Source organism: Rhinopithecus roxellana, chromosome 12 (assembly GCF_007565055.1).
Source record: "Rhinopithecus roxellana isolate Shanxi Qingling chromosome 12, ASM756505v1, whole genome shotgun sequence".
Classification (NCBI taxonomy): domain Eukaryota; kingdom Metazoa; phylum Chordata; class Mammalia; order Primates; family Cercopithecidae; genus Rhinopithecus; species Rhinopithecus roxellana.
The window spans coordinates 91,743,295-91,769,068 of record NC_044560.1 but is presented as its reverse complement, the minus strand read 5'-3'; the positions used below and the strand labels follow the sequence as shown (position 1 = coordinate 91,769,068).

At 50.7% G+C, this 25,774-nt stretch overlaps 1 protein-coding gene across 1 annotated transcript in view; it reads left to right on the top strand.

Moving 5' to 3' along the window:
* RIMS3 (regulating synaptic membrane exocytosis 3) overlaps positions 1–25,774 on the top strand; it is a 46,726-nt gene that overhangs the window by 8,231 nt on the left and 12,721 nt on the right. Inside the window, exons 2-4 of the mRNA XM_010354231.2 lie at positions 10,266–10,445; positions 16,469–16,716; positions 22,368–22,509. Coding sequence (XP_010352533.1) covers positions 16,500–16,716; positions 22,368–22,509 — 359 coding nt within the window. The 5' untranslated portion in view covers positions 10,266–10,445; positions 16,469–16,499. The remainder of the gene's footprint in view (positions 1–10,265; positions 10,446–16,468; positions 16,717–22,367; positions 22,510–25,774) is intronic.

Below are 25,774 nucleotides of genomic sequence, written 5' to 3'. Positions count from 1 at the left end.
TTATGGGTGTGAGCCACCACACCCGGCCTGTCATCTCGTTTTACAGATAAAGAAACTGCAGTTCAGGCATTTACAGGCTGGATTGTAAAGCTCTTCACCTCTCTTAATCTCAATGATTTGCTGACTTGCCTCCTTGCTGTTTGGGATTGTGAGGGTCTCATGGGCAGATAGCAGGTTACCATCCTCCCTCTTTCCTCACTGCCCAGGAAGGGCTGCCAGCTGTGGGATAGACGGACGCAGGTAGAGTAGAAAAGGTGTCTGGGTGGGTGTCAAGTCTCTGACTTGTGGATCTCCCCTGCGTAGCTAGCTCTGTGACTATGGACACGTCTTTTATCCTTTCTGAGCCCTACTTTTCTCATTCAGAAACGGGGATGATAATTCCTGCTCTGAGGCTCATATTAGATGGTGGCTGTTATGACAATTTGTGAATAGGAAAGGACCAAGGAATTTCTAAAGGGTTGTTATGACCAGAATGGGCTGCAGCAACAGGGCACGAGCCGGCCCCTGTGCCTGAACTCCTGCAAGACGTGGACAAGCCTAGAGCTTCCCAGTGTGTAGAGTGGGACCAGGGATGACTTTCAGTGCCATTGCATAACATTGGCTCACATAGTGAGAAAGCTGGTTCCCTTTTTTTTTTGAGATGGAGTTTCACTCTTGTTGCCCAGGCTGGAGTGGAATGGTGCAATCTCAGCTTACTGCAAGCTCTGCCTCCTGGATTCAAGAGATTCTCCTGCCTCAGCCTCCCGAGTAGCTGGGATTGCAAGTATGCACCACCACGCCTGGCTAATTTTGTATATTTAGTGGAGACGGGGTTTCTCCATGTTGGTCAGGCTGGTCTTGAACTCCTGACCTCAGTTGATCTGCCTGCCTCAGCCTCCCAAAGTGCTGGGATTACAAGTGTGAGCCACCACGCCCGGCCTCTAATGTGTCTTTAACAAGTTTGCCAACACTGGTTGCCCTCCCTTTTTAACAGAGAGCTCTCAGGCTCGGCTCAGAACATTGCCCTGGTAACTCCATGTAGCTCAACATAATAACATAACTTTGTTTTTACAGATTTTTTTTTTTTTTTTTTGAGACTGAGTCTCGCACTGTCACCCAGGATGGAGTGCAGTGGCGCGATCTTGGCTCACTGCAAGCTCTGCACCCCCCGCGGGGTGGTTCATGCCATTCTCCTGCCTCAGCCTCCAGAGTAGCTGGGACTACAGTCACCCGCCACCACACCCGGCTAATTTTTTGTAGTTTTAGTGGAGACAGGGTTACACTGTGTTAGCCAGGATGGTCTCAATCTCCTGACCTCGTGATCCGCCCGCCTTGGCCTCCCAAAGTGCTAGGATTACAGCTGTGCGCCACCACGCCTGGCCTACTGTGTTTGTTTTATTATCATTTTCTATTTATTAAAAGTGATATTGGCATTCCACTTATATTAATAACATGGTTTCTGTTGAAAATAGTTGCACTAAAGTTAAAAGTGTCCATTTATTTATTTTTATCTGTTTGTTTATCTATCAAGACTGGCTCTCACTCTGTCACCCAGGCTGGAGTGTAGAAGCCTGATCTTGGCTTGCCTCAGCCTTGACCTCCTGGACTCAAGTGATCCTCCCACCTCAGCCTCCCGCATAGCTGGGACTACAGGTGTGAGCCACTGCTCCTGGCCAAAGTGTCGATTTAAAGAAAATAAGTAACAAACGGGACGGGAGTCTGTAGATTTGTTTTTTGTTTGTTTGTTTGTTTTTTGAGACAGAGTCTCACTCTGTTGCCCAGGCTGGAGTGCAGTGGCATGATCTCAGCTCATTGCAACCTCTGCCTCCTGGGTTCAAGCAATTCTCCTGTCTCAGCCTCCCAAGTAGCTGGGATTACAGGTACGTGCCACCATGCCCGGCTAATTTTTGTATTTTTAGTTTGACTATCCAGATGAGGTTTGACCATATTGGCCAGGCTGGTCTTTAACTCCTAACCTCAAGTGATCTGCCTGCCTCAGCCTCCCAAAATGTTGGGATTAACAGGCGTGAGCCACCGCGCCTGGCCTAGGAGTCTGTAGATTTGGCAGAAATCATTGAGGTGGCACACAGTATTGTACACTTAATGCAAAATTGGGAAGTGGTATGGGGATGTCAGAAATGTGCACTATTGGCCTAGATAATTTTGAAGGTCCCTTCCACCTGCCCAACAAATCTAGGGGTCTCCCCCTGCTGCACTGGCCTGCTCTCCTCTGCTCACCTTGAACCCTGGCTTGGGCTTCTTTAGGAGGATCCTGTCACGATTTCCCTGCAGACAGGAGAATTTGTGTCATTGTTTTCACAACCTGCTTGGGAGGGGGGGCTCATGGAGTTGAGGTGTCTGGATGTGGTAGGATGCCCCCTCATCTCTGAAGCCAGGACTTGAGACCTCCTGGAGGGAGTAGGGACTGCATACCCTACAATTCTCCTGCTTCCCATGTATAACACAGGCCTCAGGGAGGCCTAGGGAGCAGTGAAGCTTTGGGAGCCACAGGTAAGGGCAAGGCTGCCCTTGGGGCTTCATGTCCTAGAGCTTGGGGCTCAGGGACAGTGAAACAGAAGGCTTTGGAGTCTCATAGGTCCCGCTTCCCCTACTCCCTGCTTTGCCTACCACTTTGTGCTGACTGCCTTTCCCTGGGAACTCGCAGCAGACCCCAGGGGGCCTTGGAGAACACAGTGAATTTATCCTCAGGGCCCACGAGCAGGGCCAAAGTAGAGAAGGCAGATGGGAAGGAGGGAGGGAAGTCCTGTCTGCCCCCTCCCTAGTCCCATGTTCACAGTGGGAAGGGTGGCTTGGGCCCCAGGAGGGTGGAGGGCCTGGGTAGAGTGTGGGGTGTGTGCTTGTGTGTCCATGGTGAATGTTTGAGGATCTCTGTGAAGGCATAATGTGTGTGTGTATGTATGAGAGAGTTTAAGTGTGTGTGTGTGTGTGTGTGTGTCCCTGGCAAATGTAGCTCTTTAGCTCACAGATATGTCTGAGGGTCTCTGAGGGCATATTGTGTGTGCACTGTGTGTGTGTGTCTGTGGTGAATGTATCATCATGTGATCTGTCTGCAGTTCTCTGCGAGGGAGTTTTTGTGCAGTGTGCGAGTTTGTGTGTGTGTGGCAGGGTGTGTCTTGGGTCTGTGTGATGTGTGTGAGTCTGTGATAGCTGCATCTCCATGCCATGTGAGTCTGTGGTGCACAAGGTGTGTTTTTGTGTGCATGTGTGTGCCGTGTCTGAGTGTGTGTCTAGGTGGATTGCCTGCTGGGTGTGGTGTGGTGCCTGTTGTTTTGTGTACGTCATCTTCTTTGTACAGCGTGCATCTCGCTCTGTGGCGCATCGGAGGGGCCAACCGGAGGTGTATGGCTTGCGCGCGGGTCTTTGTGCCCTGAAAGGGACCCGGGGTGGAGAGGTTGCAAGGAATGTGTGCACCTCTTTGGGCAGTGTCTGTCTGGGCTGGGGCCGAGCCTGTGCTGGGTGTCTGAGGAGGGTCCCCAGGGTGGGCAGCAGGCGCGGGCGGCGCCTTCCGGCTTGGCGCTGGGCTGGTAACTGGAGCCCCTTCCCCCGATGAAATATTGATCCGGCTTCGTCAGCGGCGTGGGGGAGGGACGGGGAGGGGAGAGGGAAGGGGAGGGGAGGAGAGGGGAGAGCAGGCGGGGGAGGGACTGGGAGCGAGCCGCCGGCCGCTGTCCGTGGTGCTGCCGCATCTCCCCCAGCGAGGGTGTCGCTGCTCAGGCGAGAGTGGGCCCGGTAGGGGGAGAGATTGTCCCATCCACCAACACCCTTGAGGGTGGCCCTGCCTCTCAGGATGAGCCTACCTGTCCCTTCTGCTATCCCCCATCTAGGAAGGGGGAGCAGAGGAACCAAATGTGTATCTTATTGGGATCCAGTATCCACCAGCTAGGGTGACCATATGGCTGGGTTTGCCTGGCACAGTCCTCATTTTCACCTGTGGTCCAGTGTGATTGAGTATTGCCCCTGCTCATTCTCACAAGGGTCCCAGGTGGATGATAAGTATGTGCTCACCTGTAATAAGACTTTGATCCAAAGACCTTTTCCCAGTCGCCTCTGCTCTGCCCTGGGAGTTCTCTAGCCATGTGGACATGTAAGTGTGTGTGTGGTTGCATGTGTGGAAATTGTCCTTCCTGTGCTAGGACTGAGCTGGAATAAGTGCTTCAGAGCCCCAGGCTCCTGCCACAGCCCAAACCCTCCCCAATGCATCAAGCCCTCTTTTCTTTCAGTCCAAATTCTGCTTTCCATTTCAGCTGTGCTCCTTTCAGGCCTGGGCTTCCCCTGTGCCTTAGGGAGGGAGTCAGGGTGCCCCCCCTAGCCTCCCTCCTGCATCCTGAGCTGGGCAGACCCCTTCTTGGTCTCAATATCAGGGTGTTGCAGGGCTTCCAGCTTGGCCATCTGTATATTCATGGCATCTTCTGTGAGTTCCTCTCCTACTGTTCACCATGGACTCTCCCTCCTTCAGTTGATTCCGTCTTCCTCCTACCTCTAACTGTAGGTATTACCTCTCAATCTTTCCTCACTCTCTGCTGTCTCCTGGGCATTCTTCTTCTTTTCCACACCCCATTTTTTCTTTGGAGAAGACACCCAAATCCTGCCCACTCACCTTGCTGTCCTGAGCGCTAGTGAATTGGCTTACCTGGCCAACACCTGAATGTGAGAGTTACAGCATTATCTCAGACCCATCGGGACTAGAATGGGGATTCATCTTCTCCTTAAGCCAGGATTTTTCTGCTAGGACCTCAAGCTCTGCCATTAGCACCTTTCACCCCCATCCGTCCTGTAAATCACCTTGGATTTCATTTATTTATTTATTTGTTTGTTTGTTTGTTTGTTTGTTTATTTATTTATTTATTTTGAGATGGAGTCTCACTCTGTTGCCCAGGCTGGAGTGCAGTGGCGTGATCTCGGCTCACTGCAAGCTTCACCTCCTGGGTTCACGTCATTCTGCCTCAGCCTCCTGAGTAGCTGGGACTACAGGCACCCGCCACCATGCCCGGCTAATTTTTTTGTATTTTTAGTAGAGACAGGGTTTCACTGTGTTAGCCAGATGGTCTCGATCTCCTGACCTTGTGATCCGCCCGCCTCAGCCTCCCAAAGTGCTGGGATTACAGGCGTGAGCCACCGTGCCCGGCCAAATCACCTTGGATTTCATTTTTTCCCTTTTCCCTACTTTGTCCCCTCACTCACTCTAGGCAATCCCCTAACCCCACCCACGACTCCTGGCCACATTTCCTCTTTGCACCTCACTTTCTGAAGCAGTGCAGCCCTTCTTCCTGCATGGATGTAGCAGCCTCCTGGCTGCTCTTCCTGCTGTCAGGCTTCTTTCTGATTCTGCACTCAGTGTCAGATTGATCTCTGTAAAGCATTACATCTAAATCATGTCAGATTTCACTCCTACAGGATGAAAGCCTAGCTTCTTACCCCACATTCAGAGCCCTGCACTGGCTGCTCCCAGCCTATCTTTCCAGCCCTCTGTTCCACAGTTGTACCTACCTCCTCTCCAACTGCACTGCTCTGTTCACCAGCCTCTGAACACAATGTTTTCTCCCTGGGCCTTCCCAGTAGTTGCCACCTCTTTCCTTTAGAGCCACCTCTGCCTCTCCTCTCCAAACCTCACCTATCTTTTGAGGTGCAACTACTGGGTTAATGCCTTCTCTGGTCTCCCCCACCCTGAAGTGTTCACTCTTTCTGCAGAACAACCAGAGCAATGTGTCTTCACCTCTCAGTGCCTTGGGTGGTCCATGGACCAGCATCATGAGAATCACTTGGAAGTTTCTTAGAAATGCAGTGTCTCAGGCTCCACTTATGACCCATGGATCAGAGCAAGCTCCCCAGGTGATCCACCTGCACGTTGCAGTTGGAGAAGCACTGGATGGTGTGGTCATTGAGTACAGGATCTTGCTTCTGTTTGGGGAGTCACCTTTGGCCAGTAGTAGTGGTATGCTCCAGTGCGAAGTTTAGCAGCCCCTGTAAGGAGACAGGTGCCACATCTAGCCACATCCTACAAGCCAAGGGAGGGGTGGATGGTGGAGATGGCTGAGAAGAATGTGTACCCTGGCTGGCCCCTTACCACCCATAATCTATGCCCTACAAGGCCCCAGAGCTCAAGCTCTGTAAATCTGACTGTAGAAAGCACTTTAGTGACATGAGGGGGAATCAATTAATCAATAAAAAAGCAGTTATCAAGCAGATAGAAGAACTTTTCCCTCTTCACAAAGCACACATTGGTGGAAATGCCTGTTACTCTAATGTATGTTTTGAAAATGAAAAATATGTGGTTTTGGTTTTTTTCGTAATTATCACATTAATACAGTTTCTTAAGTAGTAACTTTAGAAAACACAATATGTCACATGGAGAAAATAAAAATGACTCACAATGCTATAAATACTGCTAATTTAATGTTTTAGGTTGCCATTCATTCATTCTACAAATATTTACTGAGTCCTGCTATATGCCAGACCTGTGCCAGGTACTAGGGATTCAGGGTAAAGACGACGACAAGGTTCCTATTTCTAACCAGCTCACAGCCAGGGGGCGGGGTGTGGGAGACAAGCACAGAACAAGTTAGGAACAGCAGTGTATTCATTTCCTAGGGAAGCTGCAACAAAGTGCCACGAACAGGGTGGCTTAAAACATCAGAAAGGTAGACTCTCACAGTTCTGAAGGCTGCAAGTCTAAAATCAGGTGTTGAAAGCGTTGCTTCCTTCTGTGTGCTGTGAGGAAAATCTGTTCCATGCCTCTCCCCTGGCTTCTGGTGACAGGTGGCAATCCTTGGCGTTCCTTGGCGCATTGACGCGTCACTCCCATTTCTGCCTCCATCAGCACATGGCGCTCTCCCCGTGTCTGTCTTCACGTGGCCGCCTTCCTATAAGGACACTGGTTATATGAGGGACCCATCCTTCTCCAGCATGACCTCATCTTAACTCATCACATCTGCAATGACCGTGTTTCCAAACCAAGTCACATTCTGAGGGACTGGAGGTTAGAACCTCAACAGTTTTTAGGGGGACACAATTCAACTTAGGGACAGTACAAAGGGAATTATGGAGACTAACCTCATCTGGGAAGACTCTCCTAAGAAATGACCTTCAAACTTAGATTGAGCCAAGAATAGGGTTTAGCCAGGCAAAGGTGGCAGGACCGACAAGTATGGGGCCACCAGATCATGGGGGTGGGGGAAGAGAAGAGCATGCCAGGCAGACAGGAAACAAAGTGGCTAAGTGACTCTTTTTTTTTTTTTTTTTTTTTGACAGAGTCTGGCTCTGTCACCCAGGCTGGAGTGCAGTGTTGCGATCTCAGCTCACTACAACTTCTACCTCCTGGGCTCAAGCCATCCTCCCACCTCAGCCTCCCAAGTAGCTGGGACTACACATCAGGCTAGTTTTTGTATCTTTTTGTAGAGACAAAGTTTTGCCGTGTTGCTCGGGCTGGTCTCAAATTCCTGGGCTCATGCAATTCACCTGCCTTGGCCCCTCAAAGTGCTGGGATTACAGGCATGAGCCCCATGCCCGGCCCAAGGTGGTGCTTTTGAGGACTGAAAATAAGCAAGTGTGACTGGAATACAAAGTAGGGGCAAGAGGTATGGGGCAGGCTGGCAGATAGGAGAGGAAGACAGTCCAAAGCAAGTGTGACTGGAATACAGAGTAGGGGCAAGAGGTATGGGACGGGCTGGGAGATAGGAGAGGAAGACAGTCTCTAGGTCACATGGGCTTGTGGGCCTTGGTGAGGGGCTTCTCCTTTGTCCTGCAGGAAATGGGAAGCTAAGGGAGGTTGTCAAGCAGGAGAGATTCATTCTGTTTTGTAGGCTGGCTCTTCCCAAAACTGACTCAGGCTGTGTTGTTCCTCCAAGTCCCTGCTTCTGAGGAAGAACATACAGCCCTGTCCTTAGGAGCCCCTAGCCCAGTGAAGGCCCATGGCAACCCTGTCCTGGGAAGGGGGCATGGCTGTGACCCCAGCAGCCCCTAGTGGAGCCTTCTGGAACCTTGTTCTGAATGGGAGACAGGGCTCACCCAGCCCTGGGTCTGCCTTACCCTTGTGTGTTTTGAGTCCTTAGAGTTTAGGTTTGAGTCTGACCACCCCATCTCCTGCACTGCCATGATGACTGTGACTGAGACTGTATCTAGGGTCCATGTGGTGCCCTGAGGCCCCAGGGAACATCAGGGGCTCAGTCTTCTAGGTCTTGCAGGGACCATGCCTTCAGCACCCTACTCCCTTCAAGGCATGTCTGCAGTCTGTATTGCCTTCCTACACAGTATCCAGCCTCTCTGGGGTCCTCAACCCATCCCTTACCACACCCTCAGAGGGCCACCCCTTTCCTGCATGTGATGGGAGAGGGCCTGCCCACCCTGCCCAAAGCTGCCTGTCCCTGCCTTGCCCGGGCTGGGTGGGCCAGGCTGGGTGGAGAAGTGGGTCAGCCTGGTAGCCATGGTGACAGCAGCTGCTCCGTGCCAGCCTTCTCCTCTCCTCACCACAAACCTCACCGATGAGCTCCTTTGTCCGGTCTGGCGGGGATGGGGGTCAGGCAAGTGAGATTGGGGACTGTGGTGTGTATGAGTGTGCATATGTTCAAGCTCACACACACCTGCTCAAAGGTGGGGTGTGTGCCTTAGCCAAGGGAGCCCATGACTCAGGGTAAGACGCTTCCTGCTTCCCTGCCCACGGAGCAATGGGGCTCTTCCTGCCTCTCTGGACTGGGCAGGGGCCCAATGGGGAGGGTGTTTGTGGGTGTGTGCAGGTGTCTACACATGTGAGTCGTGAATGCCTATGGCTGTCGTCGTGGCTGCTTCTGTGTGTCTCTGTGTGTATGAGTGTCTTGGTGGGGGTGGTGTGCATATCTGTGTGCACATGTGATTGCGTCTTTAAGTGTGTATCATTGACACGAGTCTGTGTGATCACACATTTGGAATTCTGTGCCCCATGTCTCTTCCTGCATGTGTGTGTGCACACACATGCCAGCCTGGCTTGGGGGAGACAAAGGTCTGCACAACTAGGAGAGGAGCCGTTGCTCTGTGTTGCCCACGCTGGCTGGGTGTGCTTCCTTGGCACAGACTGTCTTCCCCACCACAACCACCTACCAACCCATCACCGCCTACCTCTAGACAGGAGAGGCTGGAACCGAAGGAGCCCCTCTACTCCTTCTGTGAGTGCAGGCACTAGCCTCGGACAAGAGCACAGATCAGCACAGGTGATGGAATGGGCCGTCCTGGTGCGGGATTAGGTTTGGGCCAGGAGTATCAGATGCCAGACCCACTATTCAGCAGGGGGTCAGGAGCTGAGATGCTGGCACAGCTTCATAGGCCACTTCTCACTTCAACTGAAAAGTGCAGGGACCCTGATCCCAGACTTCTGGAGCACTCAGGGCTGTGGTGGGAGGTGCTGCTCTAGTCTCTGGGCCTTCCCCTGAAGTGGTTGCACCTGGTGTGGACTCCAGACCAATAAGAACTAACACCTGGACAATCCTTTACGCTTTATAAAGGGATCTTTTTGGAATAATAATGTAATTGCCCAACTGATGACCATTTACCACATTCCAATCCTTGTTTTGTGATGTTTTATATAAGAATCCTAAAGCAGACATTATCGTCCCCACTTTAGAGATGAGGAGCGTTAGGCTCAGGGGATTTGTTAAGGAAGCCCTGTATCATACGGCTTGTAAGTGGCAGATCTAGGTCTTGCACCTAAGTTTGTCTGCCTTCAGAGCATGTGTTTCATTCACTCTGCCTTTCTCTCCTCTTTGCCTCCTGCTCCTCTTTGTCTCATCTGACCCCCAGTCCAGCGGGGAGAGTCGGGGAGGGCCCAGGTGGTGATTAGACTCGTTTTATAGAGGAGGGAATGGTTCAGAGAAGCTGAAGGACTTGCTACGGATCACATGGCTAGGGACAGAGCCAGGAGTGTGTCCCCCAACTACTGGGCATGTCACAGAGTGTCTGGGGAGGAACACAGACCCCATTAATCAGAGGGAGATTGGAGGAAGGAAGGATGGGGTCTAGAGCTCCTCAGCGGTTGGTCCTGGGTGAGTCTATGTACATGTATTAAAAAATCTCAAAGTTGTGGGTCTTCAGCAGCTTGGCATCCAAGTGCCTAAAGGAACATTAGGGGGCCCAGGAGTTGTGAAAATTTTACAACAGGAAACGGAGAATTGAAGAGTTTAAATGATTTGCTCAAGGTCACACAGCTTCTTCAAAGTCTTTTTATGCCACAATCTACCGGAAGCCCTTGAGGGCAGATGCCTTACCTAGCCCTTCCTCTAAGCTCCCCTCTTCCCTTCCAGACCCTTTTGCCACATCGCCTCCTCCTGGGAGCCTGCCCTGATTGCCTTCACCTCATTTCTTGAAAACTGGTGTTTTAGCAGAAGTGGATTGAAGCCTTGTGCAAATGCCCTAGGGGTGTGCTGTTGGGAGGGGCACAGCCCCCTGTGATGCGGAACACCAGGCTCAGATTCATCAATTTGGTGAGTTGGGTTTTCTTCCAGGTGAAGGTGGGGAGGGAGCACTACTGATAGGTGATTTGAGACCTGAGAGTTAGGGGACTTAGGGTTGAAGCGCTGATTTTGCCACCAATTTTTTGTGTTACCCTGGTGCGTCTTTCCCCCATTCTGGGCCTTGATTTCTTGTTCTGCAAAATAAAAGGCTCAGGCTAGAATAGAGACAGCAAGTCAGTTTTAGCTCATGAGCTGTTTCTCATCAGCTGGTGCTGGAGCCCTGTGTTGAGAGGGACTCTGAGGCTGTCTGACCTTCATGGGAAAGAGAGAGGTTAATGGTGTCCACAGTGAGTAGAGGATGGGGAGGGGTGGTAGGAGCCTCAGTTATTTGCAGTCCCTTCCAGCCTAACACTCCATCACCCTGTGATGCATTCCTTGGTCTTTACTGTTGGAAAGGTGAGTGGCTAGGTTCATCTTGAGCTTTTGTGTGGCCTTGAACTACCAAAAATTCTCATCTGGGTGGGGCGCGGTAGCTCACACCTGTAATTCCAGCACTTTGGGAGGTCGAGGCAGGCGGATCACGAGGTCAGGAGTTTGAGACCAGCCTGGCCAATATGGCAAGATCCCATCTCTACTAAAAATACAAAAATTAGCTGGATGTGATGGTGGACACCTGTAGTCCCAGCTACTCAGGAGGCTGAGGCAGGAGAATTGCTTGAACCCAGGAGGCGGAGGTTGTAGTGAGTCAAGATTTCTCCACTGCACTCTAGCCTGGGTGACAGAGCAAGACTCCGTCTCAAAAAAAAAAAAAAAAAAAAAAAAAAAAAAAAATCACTGGGTTAGACCCACGGTTAATGGGACTGAAGGGCCCAGGGTAGCCTGGTAGGGCCCTGAGACCTGCTGTTGTCAGAATTCAGGAGAGAGTTTGGAGGGTCCTTTTAGGGTACTGAGACCCCAGGGTAGAGGCCAAACATCCAAGGGCTAAAAAGAAAACACAAAGCTTATTCCTGGGGAGCTGAGCAGGTCTCTTCTGGCATGGAGTTTTGGCAGAAATGGGGGCAGTAGTTGTCTCCCTGGAGGATAAATTGAAGTTTCTCTGCTGCTGTGGTAATAGCTGGGAGTCAGCAGGAAGAACTTCAGAGTGAGGTCTCTGTGACTCACTGAGATCATAGGATGGTTTCCTTCCCTGAGGTGCCGTGACCCGGGCTGAGAAAGGGACGGTCTGCTCAGAAGCAGGGAATCGGTGAAGGGACTTGCGTGGGAAGGGTATAGTTTATTTAGCAATCGTTTGGAATCACCAACATGTGACATGGTGTGCTCTGTGTCCTACCCGCTCCTCACCACTCTGCCACAGTCTCCACCACCTTCCCTTTTCCATCCCTGTGGTCTGATGGCTCAGGGGTTGCTATTCTGTGGATGTCCCTCCTTTTAGGTGCCCTATCTGTAACTTTGGCATGTCTTTCCTGAGCTAGACCTGCTGCCAGAGAAGAAACTAGATCTCTAATTCCGAGTCCTCCGCTCCAATGTGCATTCATAGACTCAACTCTCCCACTCAAAAGGAGTTTTAGAGATTACTTAATCTGACCCCTTCATTTTACACCCAGATGAGACAGCCGAGGCCCAGAGGAGTTCACATAAGGAATCTGTTCACATTCGAATCCCACATCCTGATTCCTAACCCTCCTAAGCTGCCCTACCCAGGACTTCTGGCCCACAGGGTCAGTCCTAGGACCTTGGGTCCAGTGCTTTGGGTCTGGCTCCTCCTGCCCCCTTGGGAAGTGGCCTGCAGACTGGGCCCTCCCAAGCATTTTTCAGTTCTCCAGCCCCGCTGGTTGATCCCTAGATGGTTATAGATGAGAAAATAGCTCTGGATGGTGCAGAGACCTTGATTCCAAACCAACTGCTTGTCAATTCCATTTATTATTCATGAGGAAACATGAGCCCCTGGGTTGGCAGGGTCAGAAATTTTGTCCCTTACCCCCTTCCCTTTCCACCCCCTGGGGGTGGTACTCTCCTGCTTCCCGGAGGGTACTTTGCTTCTCCAGCTATGGTCCAGTTGGGATTTCTCCTGCCCTAACTTAGATGCTCATGCCAGCTGTGGGAACCTGGGCCAGAGGGGCTTTTCTCATACAGACACTTTCCTTGTAGTTTTCTCAAAGGGCCCAGAGACCCAGAGCAGAGTCTGAGCTTAAGGGCCGGGCCTCCATTTTTGGTTGAAGGGACAGGGGATGCTCAGCATTCTGTCTCTTTGTGGAAACAAGAGACCTGAGTTCAAGTCCAGGCCTTGCCTCTTCTTAGCTGGCTAGGTTGGATAAGTCCTTTACTTCTCTGAGACTCAGTTTTCTTATCTACAATACAGAGATAATCACATGCCTTCCAGAAATACTGTAAGGAGTAAATTAGACCGACACCGTGGTAGAGTCACAGTATCAGATAAGCCTTCTCCCATCTTCCACCAAAAGACCATGCAGATACCCAAAAAACACACAAACTGGCACTAGAATTGGAAACTCAAAAGAAGAGATCATCATAGGCCCCAGTCCAGGGGGACTTTCCATTAGCTGCAGGTTTGATGGGGGATGGAGAAATACAATCCAGGACTCTGCACACGTCACAAGGTGAATGAGATCGGTCCAGGCAGCCACAGAGAAGGCAAAATGAGGCGTTAACTCATCCCCTCTGTCAGCTATACTTTGCCAGGCTGGCAGGAGTCATGCTGACCAGGTGACCATTGTCAGCTGTCTGGGGACTGTCTTCCTTATCCGTCACAATGGTGCTTTTCCTCTTCCACCCATTCTCCCTCCCCTTTCTGTGTCCTTTTGAAAAGGTGGACTCCTTCAGTGTACCAGGCCCAAGGGCCCAGGGTCAAGCGAAGTGCCCTGAACCCTGGGATGGTCAGCTGCCCCAGGAAAACCACTGTGGGCTAGGACAGAGCCAGGAGCTGCTGGGTGCAGAGGATGCTGGAGCAGCTGGCCTTGTTAGGTTCTTCCTGAGCAGAGGAGACCGACTTCAGCATGGGACTTTGCAGCCAAACTGTGGAGGCCGACAGCTGGAGATCCCACCTCTGTTCAAAACAGAGCCATAGACTCCTGCAGCCCCCTCCCCCAGAATGGTTCTCAGGGCCCTCTGTCCTCTTCCCTAGCACTTAGCATAACCATCATTAAATATTTAACTGTAGAATTAGTTATTTACTGTCTGTCTCCCTCCTGGACTGGAGGCTTTGGGAGGGCAGGACCAAGTTGGGCTGACTCACCGCTGTATCCTTGGCATTCAGTATGGGCCTGGGAATTTTAGGGGCTTAAATATTTGTTGACTGCAGCTAATAGGGAGAGTAAATGTAAATATTTTAAAAAGGAATTTGATAATATATTGAGAATCCTAAAGACATTTATGACCCTGGCATCAGGTAGGATGCTTTTGGAGGTAACAGAGAACTCTGATTCAAACTGGTTTAAGCAATGGAAAATGTATTGTCTCACATCGTTGGAAGACCAGCGCAGGGCAGGCCCTAGGTGTGGCCTAAGGTACTTTCTGTCTGAGTGCTGTCTGTTCACAGTAGCACTGGCTTCATCCTAGGGCTGAGCCCTCTCTAAGGTGTAAGAAAGAGAAGGACAGAGGGAGAAAGAAGGAGGGCCCCCACCTCTCTTATAAGCATGGAATCCAAATCTTCCCCCGCTTGGACAAGTAAGAGTTGCCAAGGTGAATGCCATTCATGGATTGCCTTAAATTAATCACGATCTGCCTCTAAAACAAGGAGTGGGTGGTACCTGGACAAAACCAGCCCTCTGTCAGGAAGCAGAAAGAGGGAGTGGATGCTAGGGAAGCTCCTAGCAGTATCTGTACCCCTGGACCCAGTCGTTCTGTTTTGAGGAATCAGTCCTAAAGAAACAAGCAGACAATATCCATGTAGAAAGATGTTTAGGCTAGGTGTGGTGGCTCACACCTGTAATCCCAGCACTTTGAGAGGCCAAGGCTGGTGGATCACTTGAGATTAGGAGTTTGAGACCAGCCTGGTCAACAGGATGGAACCCTGTCTCTACTAAAAATACAAAAAAATTAGCTGGGCATGGTGGCGCATGCCTGTAATCCCAGCTACTCGGAAGGCTGAGGCACCAGATTCACTTGAACCTAAGTGGCAGAGGTTGTAGTGAGTCGAGATGGTGCCACTGCACTCCAGCCTGGGTGACAAAGCAAGACTCCATCTCAAAAAAAAAAAAAGAAAAAAAGAAAGATGTTTATTGCCGTGTTTATTTAAAAGAGAGGAAAGAAACCAGGCACGGTGGCTCATGTCTATAATCCCAGCACTTTGGGAGGCTGAGGCAGGCAGATCACCTGGGGTTAGGAGTTCGAGACCAGCCTTAACAACATGGTGAAACCCCCCTCTACTAAAAATACAAAATGTTAGCCAGGCGTGGTGGTGCATGACTGTAATCCCAGCTACTTGGGAGGCTGAGGCAGGAGAATTGCTTGAACCCAGGAGGTGAAGTTTGCAGTGAGCTGAGATTGCACCACTGCACTTGAGCCTGGGTGACAGAGTGAGGCTCCATCTCAAAAAATAAATAAATAAAAAATAAAAAGAGAAGAAAGAGAGAAAGAGGAGAGAAACTTGGGCCTGATCTAAGAGGTAACTATATTGAAATATGTAAGTCAATTATGCTACTTCTATACAATGGAATATCATGGTAGCATACATAGTGTTAATGACATTGGGAAATACTTATGATGTATTTTTTTTTGAGACAAGAGTCTTGGTCTGTCACCCAGGCTGGAGTGCAATGGTGCGATCTCGGCTTACTGCGACCTCCGCCTCCTGGGTTCAAGCGATTCTCCTGCCTCAGCCTTCTGAGTAGTTGGGATTACAGGCGCCCACCACCACACCTGGCTAATTTTTGTATTTTTAGTAGAGATGGGGTTTCACCATGTTGGTCAGGCTGGTCTCGAACTCCTGACCTCAAGTGATCCACCCACCTCAGCCTCCCAAAGTGCTGGAATTACAGGCGTGAGCCACCGCGCCCAGCCATGATATAATGTTAAATGAAAAAAATACTAGTATATAAAATGATATTTGCAGTATGAGTTCAATTATTTTAAAAAATGCATGGAAGGGTGGCTGGAAGGGAATAGACTAAAATGTCTCTCAAGTAGGGTGATTTTCTTGCTGCTTTGGGCTTTTCTTTTTTTTTTTTTTTTTTTTTTTTTTTTTGAGGCGGAGTCTCGCTCTGTCGCCCGGACTGGAGTGCAATGGCCAGATCTCAGCTCACTGCAAGCTCCGCCTCCCGGGTTTACGCCATTCTCCTGCCTCAGCCTCCCGAGTAGCTGGGACTACAGGCGCCCGCCACCTCGCCCGGCTAGTTTTTGTATTTTTAGTAGAGACGGGGTTTCACCGTGTTAGCCAGGATGGTCTCGATCTCCTGACCTCGTGATCCGCCCGTCTCGGCCTCCCAAAGTGCTGGGATTACAGGCTTGAGCCACCGCGCCCGGCCTGCTTTGGGCTTTTCTGCAGTACCCCCTTCACACAGAAGGACCCCACCAGAGTCTGCACAGACTGGAGCCAGTTCTGTTCTCCCTATTATTATTTGCTATGAAAATAATAACCACTAATACTTACTGAATATTTCCTCTAAGCCTGATGGGCATTTCACGTGCATTATTTAATTTAATCCTTAGAACAATCCTATGAGCTAAGTGCTTTTATTTCACATCTTGCTGAGGTGTTCACTGAAACCTCAGAATGTTTGTTTGGTCACAAGTTCACACAGCTAGTGTGTAGAGGCCTTTGGAATTCAAGCCTAGGCCATGTGACTCCACAGCCTCGATACTCTCCATTAAACCAGGTCACCTGCGAGGTTCTTCATAGCCATGTGCTAATAGGAATAGTCCCTTTTATTGAGCCAGAACCTGTGCATGCGCTTGACATTTGTTTGTGCATTTAAACCTTACAGCCTCAGAGAGGTCAAGTGACTAGCCCAAGGTCATGCAGCTAGGAAGTGGTGGGACTGCAGTAGATTCATCCAGGTCTGACGTGGGATCCTTTGTTTCCTGCCCACCTTCAGAGCTGCCTGAGGCCCTGCTGCCCCAGGGACCATGTTTAACGGGGAGCCAGGTCCTGCCTCGTCTGGGGCCTCCAGGAACGTGGTGCGGAGCTCCAGCATTAGCGGTGAAATCTGCGGATCCCAGCAAGCTGGGGGCGGGGCTGGGACCAGCACCGCCAAGAAGCGGAGGAGCAGCCTGGGTGCCAAGATGGTGGCCATTGTGGGCCTGACTCAGTGGAGCAAGAGCACACTCCAGCTTCCGCAGCCTGGTGAGGGGACCTGGGACATTGCGGGGTGGGGGTAGGGGACACTTTGCAAAGACAGACTACCCAGGGACTGCCCTGATGGATCTGCACTCCCATGCCCACAAACACTTATATGGTGGCCCTACCCATACAACAGGTGCTGTTCTAGGTCCAGTAGGTGTATGGACTGATTAAATCTCCATGGAGCTCTATGAGGCAGGTACCAAAGAACAGAAAAGGGAGGTCAGATGCTTCAAACTATACAACTAGTAGGTGGTGGAGTCTGGATTCAAACTCTAGCAATTGGGCTTCCTAGCTGATGCTCTTAACCTTTACACTCCACTGTCTCCACACACAGACTTAGACATTAACCAGTAGTTACTTGTTAAACAGGCTTATGTTCCTGGCACTGTGTAAGTGACACCACGATTTTACAGACATACACATCCATAAGATTTAGTCTCAGGTGCCGGTGCAGGGCTCACACCTATAATCCCAGCACTTTGGAGGGAGAAGCGGGAGGGTCACTTGAGCCCAGGAGTTTGAGACCAGCCTGGGGAACAGAGTGAGACCCCCTGGTTTAAAAAACAAAAAAGATTCAGTCTCACCTGTAATCTCCCAGTCTCCTAAATACAAATAACCACACAAATGCACTTCTGTAGTCCCATGTATATGTTACAAAGCACAAGGGAGACACACACAAAGATGTGTGACTTGTACAGTTACATAAATAGAGCACTCAGTGGCTCTGGTAAGCTGCCCATATTTCCAGGGAGGCACAGTAGAGAAATTCACACTGTGCATGGTCACAGATAAAACCAGTCATGCAAACTACACAGACACGGCCCTCTGATTACATGCACAGACCCAGATCACAGAAACATGTCCCATGTGTGCAGGTGTACATCACAAAGCCACATTCACACACACCATAATAGCTCCATCCTCATCAATACAGTATCCTTTTTCAGACACCTCGCTGCAGAATCTCAGTTATGTTCATCCTGGTGGGTGACCACCTTGTGACATACATAGACCCCACAACACAGAGGAGCCAGCCCTCCCCACCAAGACCTCCTCACTTTGTGGCATCAGCCCAGACACCAGCTGGTTTTGTTTTAAAATCTCTTCCTGCTTATTTTGTTCAGAGTAACAACTTCCCCAGAAACCTTCAAATAGGCAGCTGGATGGGATGGTGAGGGGGCGGGGGCTCCGGAGGATCCGGGGAGAATGCTCATCAAGGCTCCCAGTTGGGGCTGGGGGTGGGGGACTTTTCCAGGCCTTAAAATAGATTTTTACAAAGCCCTCGACAGGAGCACGTGGGCTGGTCTTTTCCAGCAATCAAGCTGTGATGTGGTTTCTGGCTGGGGAAAGCTATTATAGATGGGGAAGGGGCTTGAGGTTATCAGATGAGTCCTAGAGTGGGTGTGGCCTCTGTGAATATGCAGTTTAGGCCTAGTACTAGAGAGTCAGGAAGATGGGGACTTGGGGATCTAGAAGTTGGGCTGGGACAAGGAGGGGGCTGAGATAGGACCAAGGAGTGAGATTAAGATTAGGAGGTCATGGAGGTGTTGGACCCCAGGAGTCTGGCTCCAGGGGACCAAGCCCAGGAATCCAGCTGATTCAGTTTCAGACCCAAAGGCTTCTTCATGCCCAAAGTGATTTGGAGGGACAGTCTTCCAAGGCCAGGATAGGGACCTGAGTCACTGGGAGAAACTTCTAGTGGTCTGCCTTGACTTTACAGGCTGCAGGCAGGGATTGGAGCAGATACCAGGAAGACCTTTCATCTCGAGAAGAGATGAATGATGTTGGGGCTTCTGAATCCCTTGTCTCCTTGGTATGCAAGGGCATGGCTGAAGGACTGGAGCTAGGGGAACTGCCCAGATGCCCTTCTAACTGAAGGTGTCTGTGAATCAGCTAATTGCTGAAAGTCAGAGCGGGGAGGGTCCCTTGAGATCATCTAGTACGCTGTACTTATGTTACTGATGAGGCATCCAGAGCCTGGGGAGAAAGCATGTCCCTGGAGAACAACCTCAAGTTCAGATCCACCCCCTGTCATTTACTAACCGGGTGACTAAGGCAAGTTACTTCATCTCTCTGAGCCTGCTGCCTTGTTCATAGAATAAGGGCAGTGATACATGCCTTGCAGAGTTGTCCAGGGGATTAAATGAGATAGGGTGTGCAAAGGCACCCAGCTTCATGCCTGGTACATAGGGTAGGCACTCAGCGAAGTGTCGATGCTATTATTATTACCTGCCATTGTACCATAAGGCCAAAAGAGAAGTTGAGTTCTCAGCCTCCATACCTCTGCTCCTTCCCTGTAGCATACTCCTCTCCATCTAGAATTCCTTCTCCATTTTTTGCCCCCATGCCTTGAGGATGCCAGTATCCCAGCTCGGACCCTCCTAGTGGGTGAGAGCATCTGGTGCCAGAGGAATATATGAGGCAGACTCATGGGCATTGGCTCTGGAAACTGTTCTGGGAAAGACCCTAGAAGAGTGCCCCTACTCCCAACACATGGGATGGTTCCATTCCCTGCAGGGCTGGGCTGTGTGAAGTTGGGAGGAATTCCTCTCCTGGACTCGGTCTTCTGGGCTCAGGTCTGCCCTTCCCAGGGCCTCCTTCCTCCTAGTGTGTCCGTACTCTGCATTGGCTAGAGCCCTGCCCATCCTTCTTTGTTTCAAAGCCCCTGCCCTAGTACAGGACCCATAATATCTAGGCTGGACGATTACACCACCCTCCTCTCTAGTTCTCCTGCCTCCTGCCTGCCTTCTTCCAGTTTATTCCTCATGTTGCCCTAGAGTGGACTTACAAAAACTCACTTTAGAGGGCGAGTCCTGGCTCTGTAACTCACCATGGGACCTCGGGAAATTTACTTTTCCGCTGGGCCTCAGTTTCCTCTTCTGTAAAATGGAGCTAAAATGCTCTCTCCCAGTTTCCTTTTGGATCTAACATTCACTAAGTCGTGGGAGCAGTGAGGAGGGTGGGGTCAGAGCTTTGGGTCCAGGACACAGGTGGGTTCTGGTCTGGCAATTGGCTGGGTCTACACAGGACCATCCTGGGCTGTCCTAGCCCCTGCCCAAACGGAGCTAGTATTTTCAGTACCAGGGACAGTGGCTTTCCCCTTCTGGACTCCGGGATCTGGGTCAGGGTAGAGAGAGGGCTCAGGACCATTCCAGAAGATGCCATGGGGAGTGGTGGTACAGGGTGTGAGTGCCCCTCCTTTGTTCGTGATGGGACAGATGGGATGGTTCCTGGAGTCTTTTGGTATCTGGGGCCCATAGAATTATTTCAGGCAACTTGGCCTGTTTCTCTAGAGAGAGAGAGATTATATAAAGTTATTCCTTAAATCAGCAGGGGTTGAGACTATACATGTATGAAGCCAGTGGAGGGATCGTATGGACATGTATGAAGCCAGTGGAGGGATCGTCTCTGAGATTGCAAGAGCTTTCTCCTCCCTCTAAAGTCATGGAACTTCATCTCTGTGGAATCACCTCTCAACTAGATGGGGGATTGGGAGGGGAGTAAAAAGAGCATGACAGCAGACTGGGAGTCTGTGGGCCTGATCTAGTCCCAGCTCTCTCGGCACCTGGACCTCAAGCTTCCCATCTGTGAAATTTGGGGGAGGGGTAGCCAAAGTATCTCTAAGATTTTAGGGTTCTGTGACTCCCCGACTCAGGGTCTCACATGGGGTTAGACAAGTCTTATCTAAGAAGGCAAATTTGCTCCCAAATGGGTCTAAGTTTTCCTAAACTCTGAAAGAGAAGGGTTGGGGTCATGAGGAGGTGAGCCTCAGGCTGTGTGTTGTGGGGTAGAGATATGAAGGCGAGGGAGCCCCCACAGACCCATCTGTCTTCTAATTGGGTTACAGATGACGTAGAGTTAGGGGCCATGGACAGGGAGAGGCCCCACACACCAGCATTATTACCCAGGCCTCAGTGTGTGAGGTGGGTCAGACACCATTTGTGGTTTTTCATCAACATGTGTGATGAATGGGAGGGTTCAACTTCAAGTGTTACATGCGAAGATCATGTATCCATGACTTGACTGAAAGCAACAGAATACATCATGTGTACGTGTGACCAAGACCTGGTAGGACCATTTGTGACTGTGTGACTGTGATATAAACATGCATGTAGCCTTGTGTATGAGATTACTGTATTTATATATGTGATTGCTGCTGCTCGTGCATGTCTGCCTATGCCTCTCTTTGTGAAAAAAATATATATGAGCTAATGTGACTCTGTGTATGTGTGTATGTGTGTGTGTATGAGAGAGACAGACAGACATATTGATGGTGTCATGGATTCCAGTATCCCAGAAGCTGGGATGATTTCAGAGAAGACATTCTTCCTCACCCTGCACCCTGTTCTCAGCCTGTTCCACCACCCACCCTCCCATCCACTAGTGATCCTAGACCTCTCAGCCTGCCCTCCTCTAGTGGGGACTTTCTGAAAGACAAGCAGACGAAGCAGGAGGAATAACGTCTTCCTTTTCCCAGGCTAGGGTCTTGAACATCCCCTCCCTAGCCCACCACTGGGTGTGGTGGGAGAGAATTGCCAAGGTAACCAGCTCCCTGCTCCCCACTGCTTTCAGGGGCTGTGCTGCCTGGCCTGCCCTGGCCTCTCCCCCTCCCTGTAGGCAACTCCACTCTTAATTCGCTTGGCCTCTAACCAGTGACAGCAAATGGTTCCTTTGGTGCAGTTCCTATCTGAGGGCCAGTTCCCTCCCCATCAAGCTCCTCCAGCTGCCAAGCTTCAGCGGGGGAAGTCCCTGCAAACCCTCAGCCCGCCTCCCCTGTCCACCCCCCCGGGAGAAGAGGTGTCTAGAGGGACCACACTGCAATGCCGAGGAGGTTGCCATGGAAACCCAGGCAGGATGGTGTGCTGCTGGGAGAGGGAAAGTGTCCCATGCTCCCTGAAAGGCTGAGAGGGAGGCTAGGATATGGGGGTCAAGAGCCTCTGAACAGGAGGCACAGAGACACAGGGGTAAGCTCTCACAGGCCAGCTTTGGAGCTGCTTCTGCAGACCTTTTCCCAAAGCCAAAGGCAATTTGGGTCAACCCAGCAGTCCCTCTCTGTCTTGTTTCCCTAATGGCCTCTCTAGCTCTCCACACACGTCCTCTCCATGTTCAGCCCCACCTAGAGAAGGCAGGTTTGTTTGAGAGTGGTCAGGCTTCCCATGGGGACTTTCCTATAGAGCCACCAGAGGTATCAGAGGTGAGTTGTGAGGTCCGGGTGTGATAGGGTCTGAGGGTGCCTGAAAGAGGGAAAGTCAGTCTGAGAATCCTAGAGATGAACTTTCCAGAAGAGAGTGGGAGGAGACACACTTAACCTTTGGGGCAAGGGCTGAAATTGAGCGGGAAGGTGGGCGTCAGGGGAGCCTCATGAGGGTGAGGCACAGGCCCCGGCTGCAGATCTGCGGCTCTGCCTGGTGGCGCCATCATGACTCTGCCTGCAGCCGTCTTTCTAGTCTGCTTTGTCAGCGTCAGTGCCCTGAGCAGGGCCAGCTCTGAGGTCAGCTCAGCCATGCCCCTGCCTCCAGTCAGAGCCCTGCTTATCCTCCCCATCAACCCCCCCAATGCCAAGAGAGTAACTTTGGCAGGACTCTTAGAGGAGCCCCATTTATAATCTGACCTTGTTCCCTCTCTGTGCTTGGGGTGGGGGGCGGTCACAGAAGGGGCCACCAAGAAGCTGCGCAGCAACATCCGCCGGAGCACGGAGACGGGCATCGCGGTGGAGATGCGGAGCCGGGTCACGCGCCAGGGCAGCCGGGAGTCCACCGATGGGAGCACCAACAGCAACAGCTCCGACGGCACGTGCGTGCAGCCCCGCGCTGTGGTCCCCTCCCTCCTCCTCGGTCCTCCAGTCACAGAGCCACTGGGCAGGGTGGGAAAGCCTCCCTGTTTTGTTTCCAACTAAAATGTCTGGGTCCTCTGTGTCTCTACCTTCCTTCATACCTCTCCCCTCAACACTCTGCCTGGACCCCAGGTCTTCCATCGCTCCCATTGGAATATCCAGATATCCAGGAGCTATCAGTTCCTTCTGTATGTTTCAGGAAGAGACCCTTACCTCCCACCTCCCACCACCCACACACTACCCTGCTCCAGAGGAAACAGTGGAAAGGAAAATGTGGCCCTAAAATCCGTTTAAATCTAAAACCATTGTTGTGACCCAGATGAGTGGCGTTCTCTCAAGGAGGCTTGCTTAGAGCTGAGAGAAGGAGATTGGACTAGATCAGTGTTTTTCAAACCATGGATGGTGACTCATAGACAGGAAATAAAATAGGTTTAGTGGGTCAAAACCAGCATTAGAAAAAGAAACAGGCATATCTTATGAAGTAAGGACAAATTGCCTCGCGAATTTTTGTTTCCATTTTTTATGTATAGACGCACACAGATCTGTCCTGCGTCAAGATGTTAAATCTCCTTTCTTACATGCAGGTTGCATGAAAAAATTTGAAAGTCATTGGGTTAGATATTCCCACAGATCTCTTCTAAGTCTATGAAATTATAGTTGTATGACTAAGATTTTCTGCTTCTGCTTCAAGGCCCAGTGACTTCCAGGCTCAGGACTCTGTGGCTCCATTGTTTGAGATTCAGTGATTGTGTGCCTCACTGCTGCACCTACTTCCATGAATGCGAGTACTCTCCAGCATTTATTACATCTTCCCATGTGCAGAGCATGCCTGGGCATCTCAGATAGGTCATTCTTACACTGGGATCTGCCGACTGTGATTAGACCAGGAACAGTGATCTCTCTCTCTTTTTTTTTTTTTTTTTTAGAGCCAGAGTCTCGCTCTGTTGCCCAGGCTGGAGTGCAGTGGCGCAATCTCGGCTCACTGCAAGCTCCGCCTCCCGGATTCACACCATTCTCCTGCCTCAGCCTCCCAAATAGCCGGGACTACAGGCACCTGCCACCACGCCTGGCTAATTTTTTTTTTTTTTGCAGACGGAGTCTCGCTCTGTCGCCCAGACTGGAGTGCAGTGGTGCGATCTCGCTCACTGCAACCTCAGCCTCCCGGGTTCACGCCATTCTCCTGCCTCAGCCTCCCGAGCAGCTGAGACTACAGGCGGCTGCCATCATGCCCGGCTAATTTTTTGTATTTTTAGTAGAGACGGGGTTTCACCATGTTAGCCAGGATGGTCTCGATCTCCTGACCTCGTGATCCGCCCACCTCGGCCTCCCAAAGTGCTGGGATTACAGGCGTGAGCCACTGCGCCCGGCCTTTTTTATTTTTGAGACAGGGTTTCACTCCCACAATGTAGGCAGGCTGGATTGCAACAATGGCGCGATCTCCACTCACTGCACCCTCGGCCTCCCAAGCTCAAGTGATTCTCCTGCGTCAGCCTCAGGAGTAGCTGGGACTACAGGTGCACACCAATGCACCCCGCTAATTTTTGTAGAGACAGAATTTCACCGTGCTGCCCAGGCTGGTCCTGAACTCCTGAGCTCAAGCGATCCACCTGCCTCGGCCTCCCAAAGTGCTGGAAATACAGGCGTGAGCCACCGCGCCTGGCCTTATTTTTTGTTTCTTGTTTCTTGAGATGGAGTTTTGCTCTTGTTGCCCATGCTGGAGTGTAGTGAGGCAATCTCGGCTCACCGCAACCTCCGCCTTCCGGGTTCAAGTGATTCTCCTGCCTCAGCCTCCTGAGTAGCTGCGATTACAGGCATGCGCCACCACACCCAGCTAATTTTGGATTTTTAGTAGAGAGGTGGTTTCTCCATGTTGGTGAGGCTGGTCTCAAACTCCCGACCTCAGTTGATTCGCCCGCCTCGGCCTCCCAGAGTGCTGGGATTACAGGCATGAGCCACTGCACCCAGCCTAACAGTGATCATTTAACACTTACAGCAACCCTGAGGGTTGTGGGTACTACCATTATCTCCATTTTACAAGTGGAGAAACAGGGAGAGGAAGAGGGTGAGGCACCTTACCCAAGGTCACAGCTATTAAGTGGTGATGGAGTCAGAATTGGAATTAAGGCTGTTTGATTCCATGACCTGTGTTCACAATCTCCACGCTATATCCAGCTCCTAAAATTCTGTGACCTTGAGAATCTAAGTTTATTTAACCTTCTCAGGTATCATTGTCCTAAGAATGTGATATTAGGCTGTTGTTGACCATGGCCAATGAAAGTGGGGCCTTGAAGCCCCTCCCCGTGGGGTGGAGGTTGGGCCTAGTCAGGGAGAAACACAGGCTCTCCCTGACAAGCATACATACACAGCCTACTTTTTCCTCCCTGCCTGCCACTAGACAAGGGAGACTCAAGGCCAAACTATCTAGTAGGAGATTCTTCCTTGGATAGCTTTTTATCTCTGCAGCCAGCAGCCTGGGCCTTTCTAGGAGATGTTAGACCTTTGTTCTATCATAGCCCCTGAGGGTTGGCGGGGCCAACCCGCCCTCATCTGTCCTTTCTCAGCTGGCCACACCCAGAACATCTAGACTGGAGCACAAGAGAAAAGTAGCACGTTTCCCTTGATGATAACAACAGCAGCAACCGGAACTATCATTTAGTGTTTTCTGTTTGTCTGGAACTTTCCATCTGCCCTAATCCTCAACATATAAAACCCCATGAGTTGGGCATTGTCTCTGTTTTGCAGGCAAGGCAATCTTACCTTTTGGAGACTCTGTTTTCTCATCTGTAAGACTGAATAATAGCTCCTACCACACAGAGTGGTTGTAAGGATTAAATGATATAACACCTGTGGAACTTTTAATGCACCACTGGCACCTGGCCAGCTATCAATCACTGTCAGCTTTTCTTGTTACTGTTTCTAGACCCCCACACAGTCATGGAACAATCACCATCCGCCATCACTTGCCATTCACCTCAACCCTGTAATTGTGTTATTTTGGTCTTACTGCTGTTCTGGGCACCACCTCATGTTTGACATGGATTTCAAACTTACGGTCAACTCAGACCTCAGTTCTTACAACTTGTTCTGGGCATTGAAATTTCTGACCTTTGTCTCTGGTTCTTAGTATTGTCATGCCCTGGTGAGGACACAGGTATCCAGCAAGCCCTGCCTTGTAAGGGTCACTTCAGAAGTCCCTGGAGCTTAAGGATTAAATAGCATCATTAT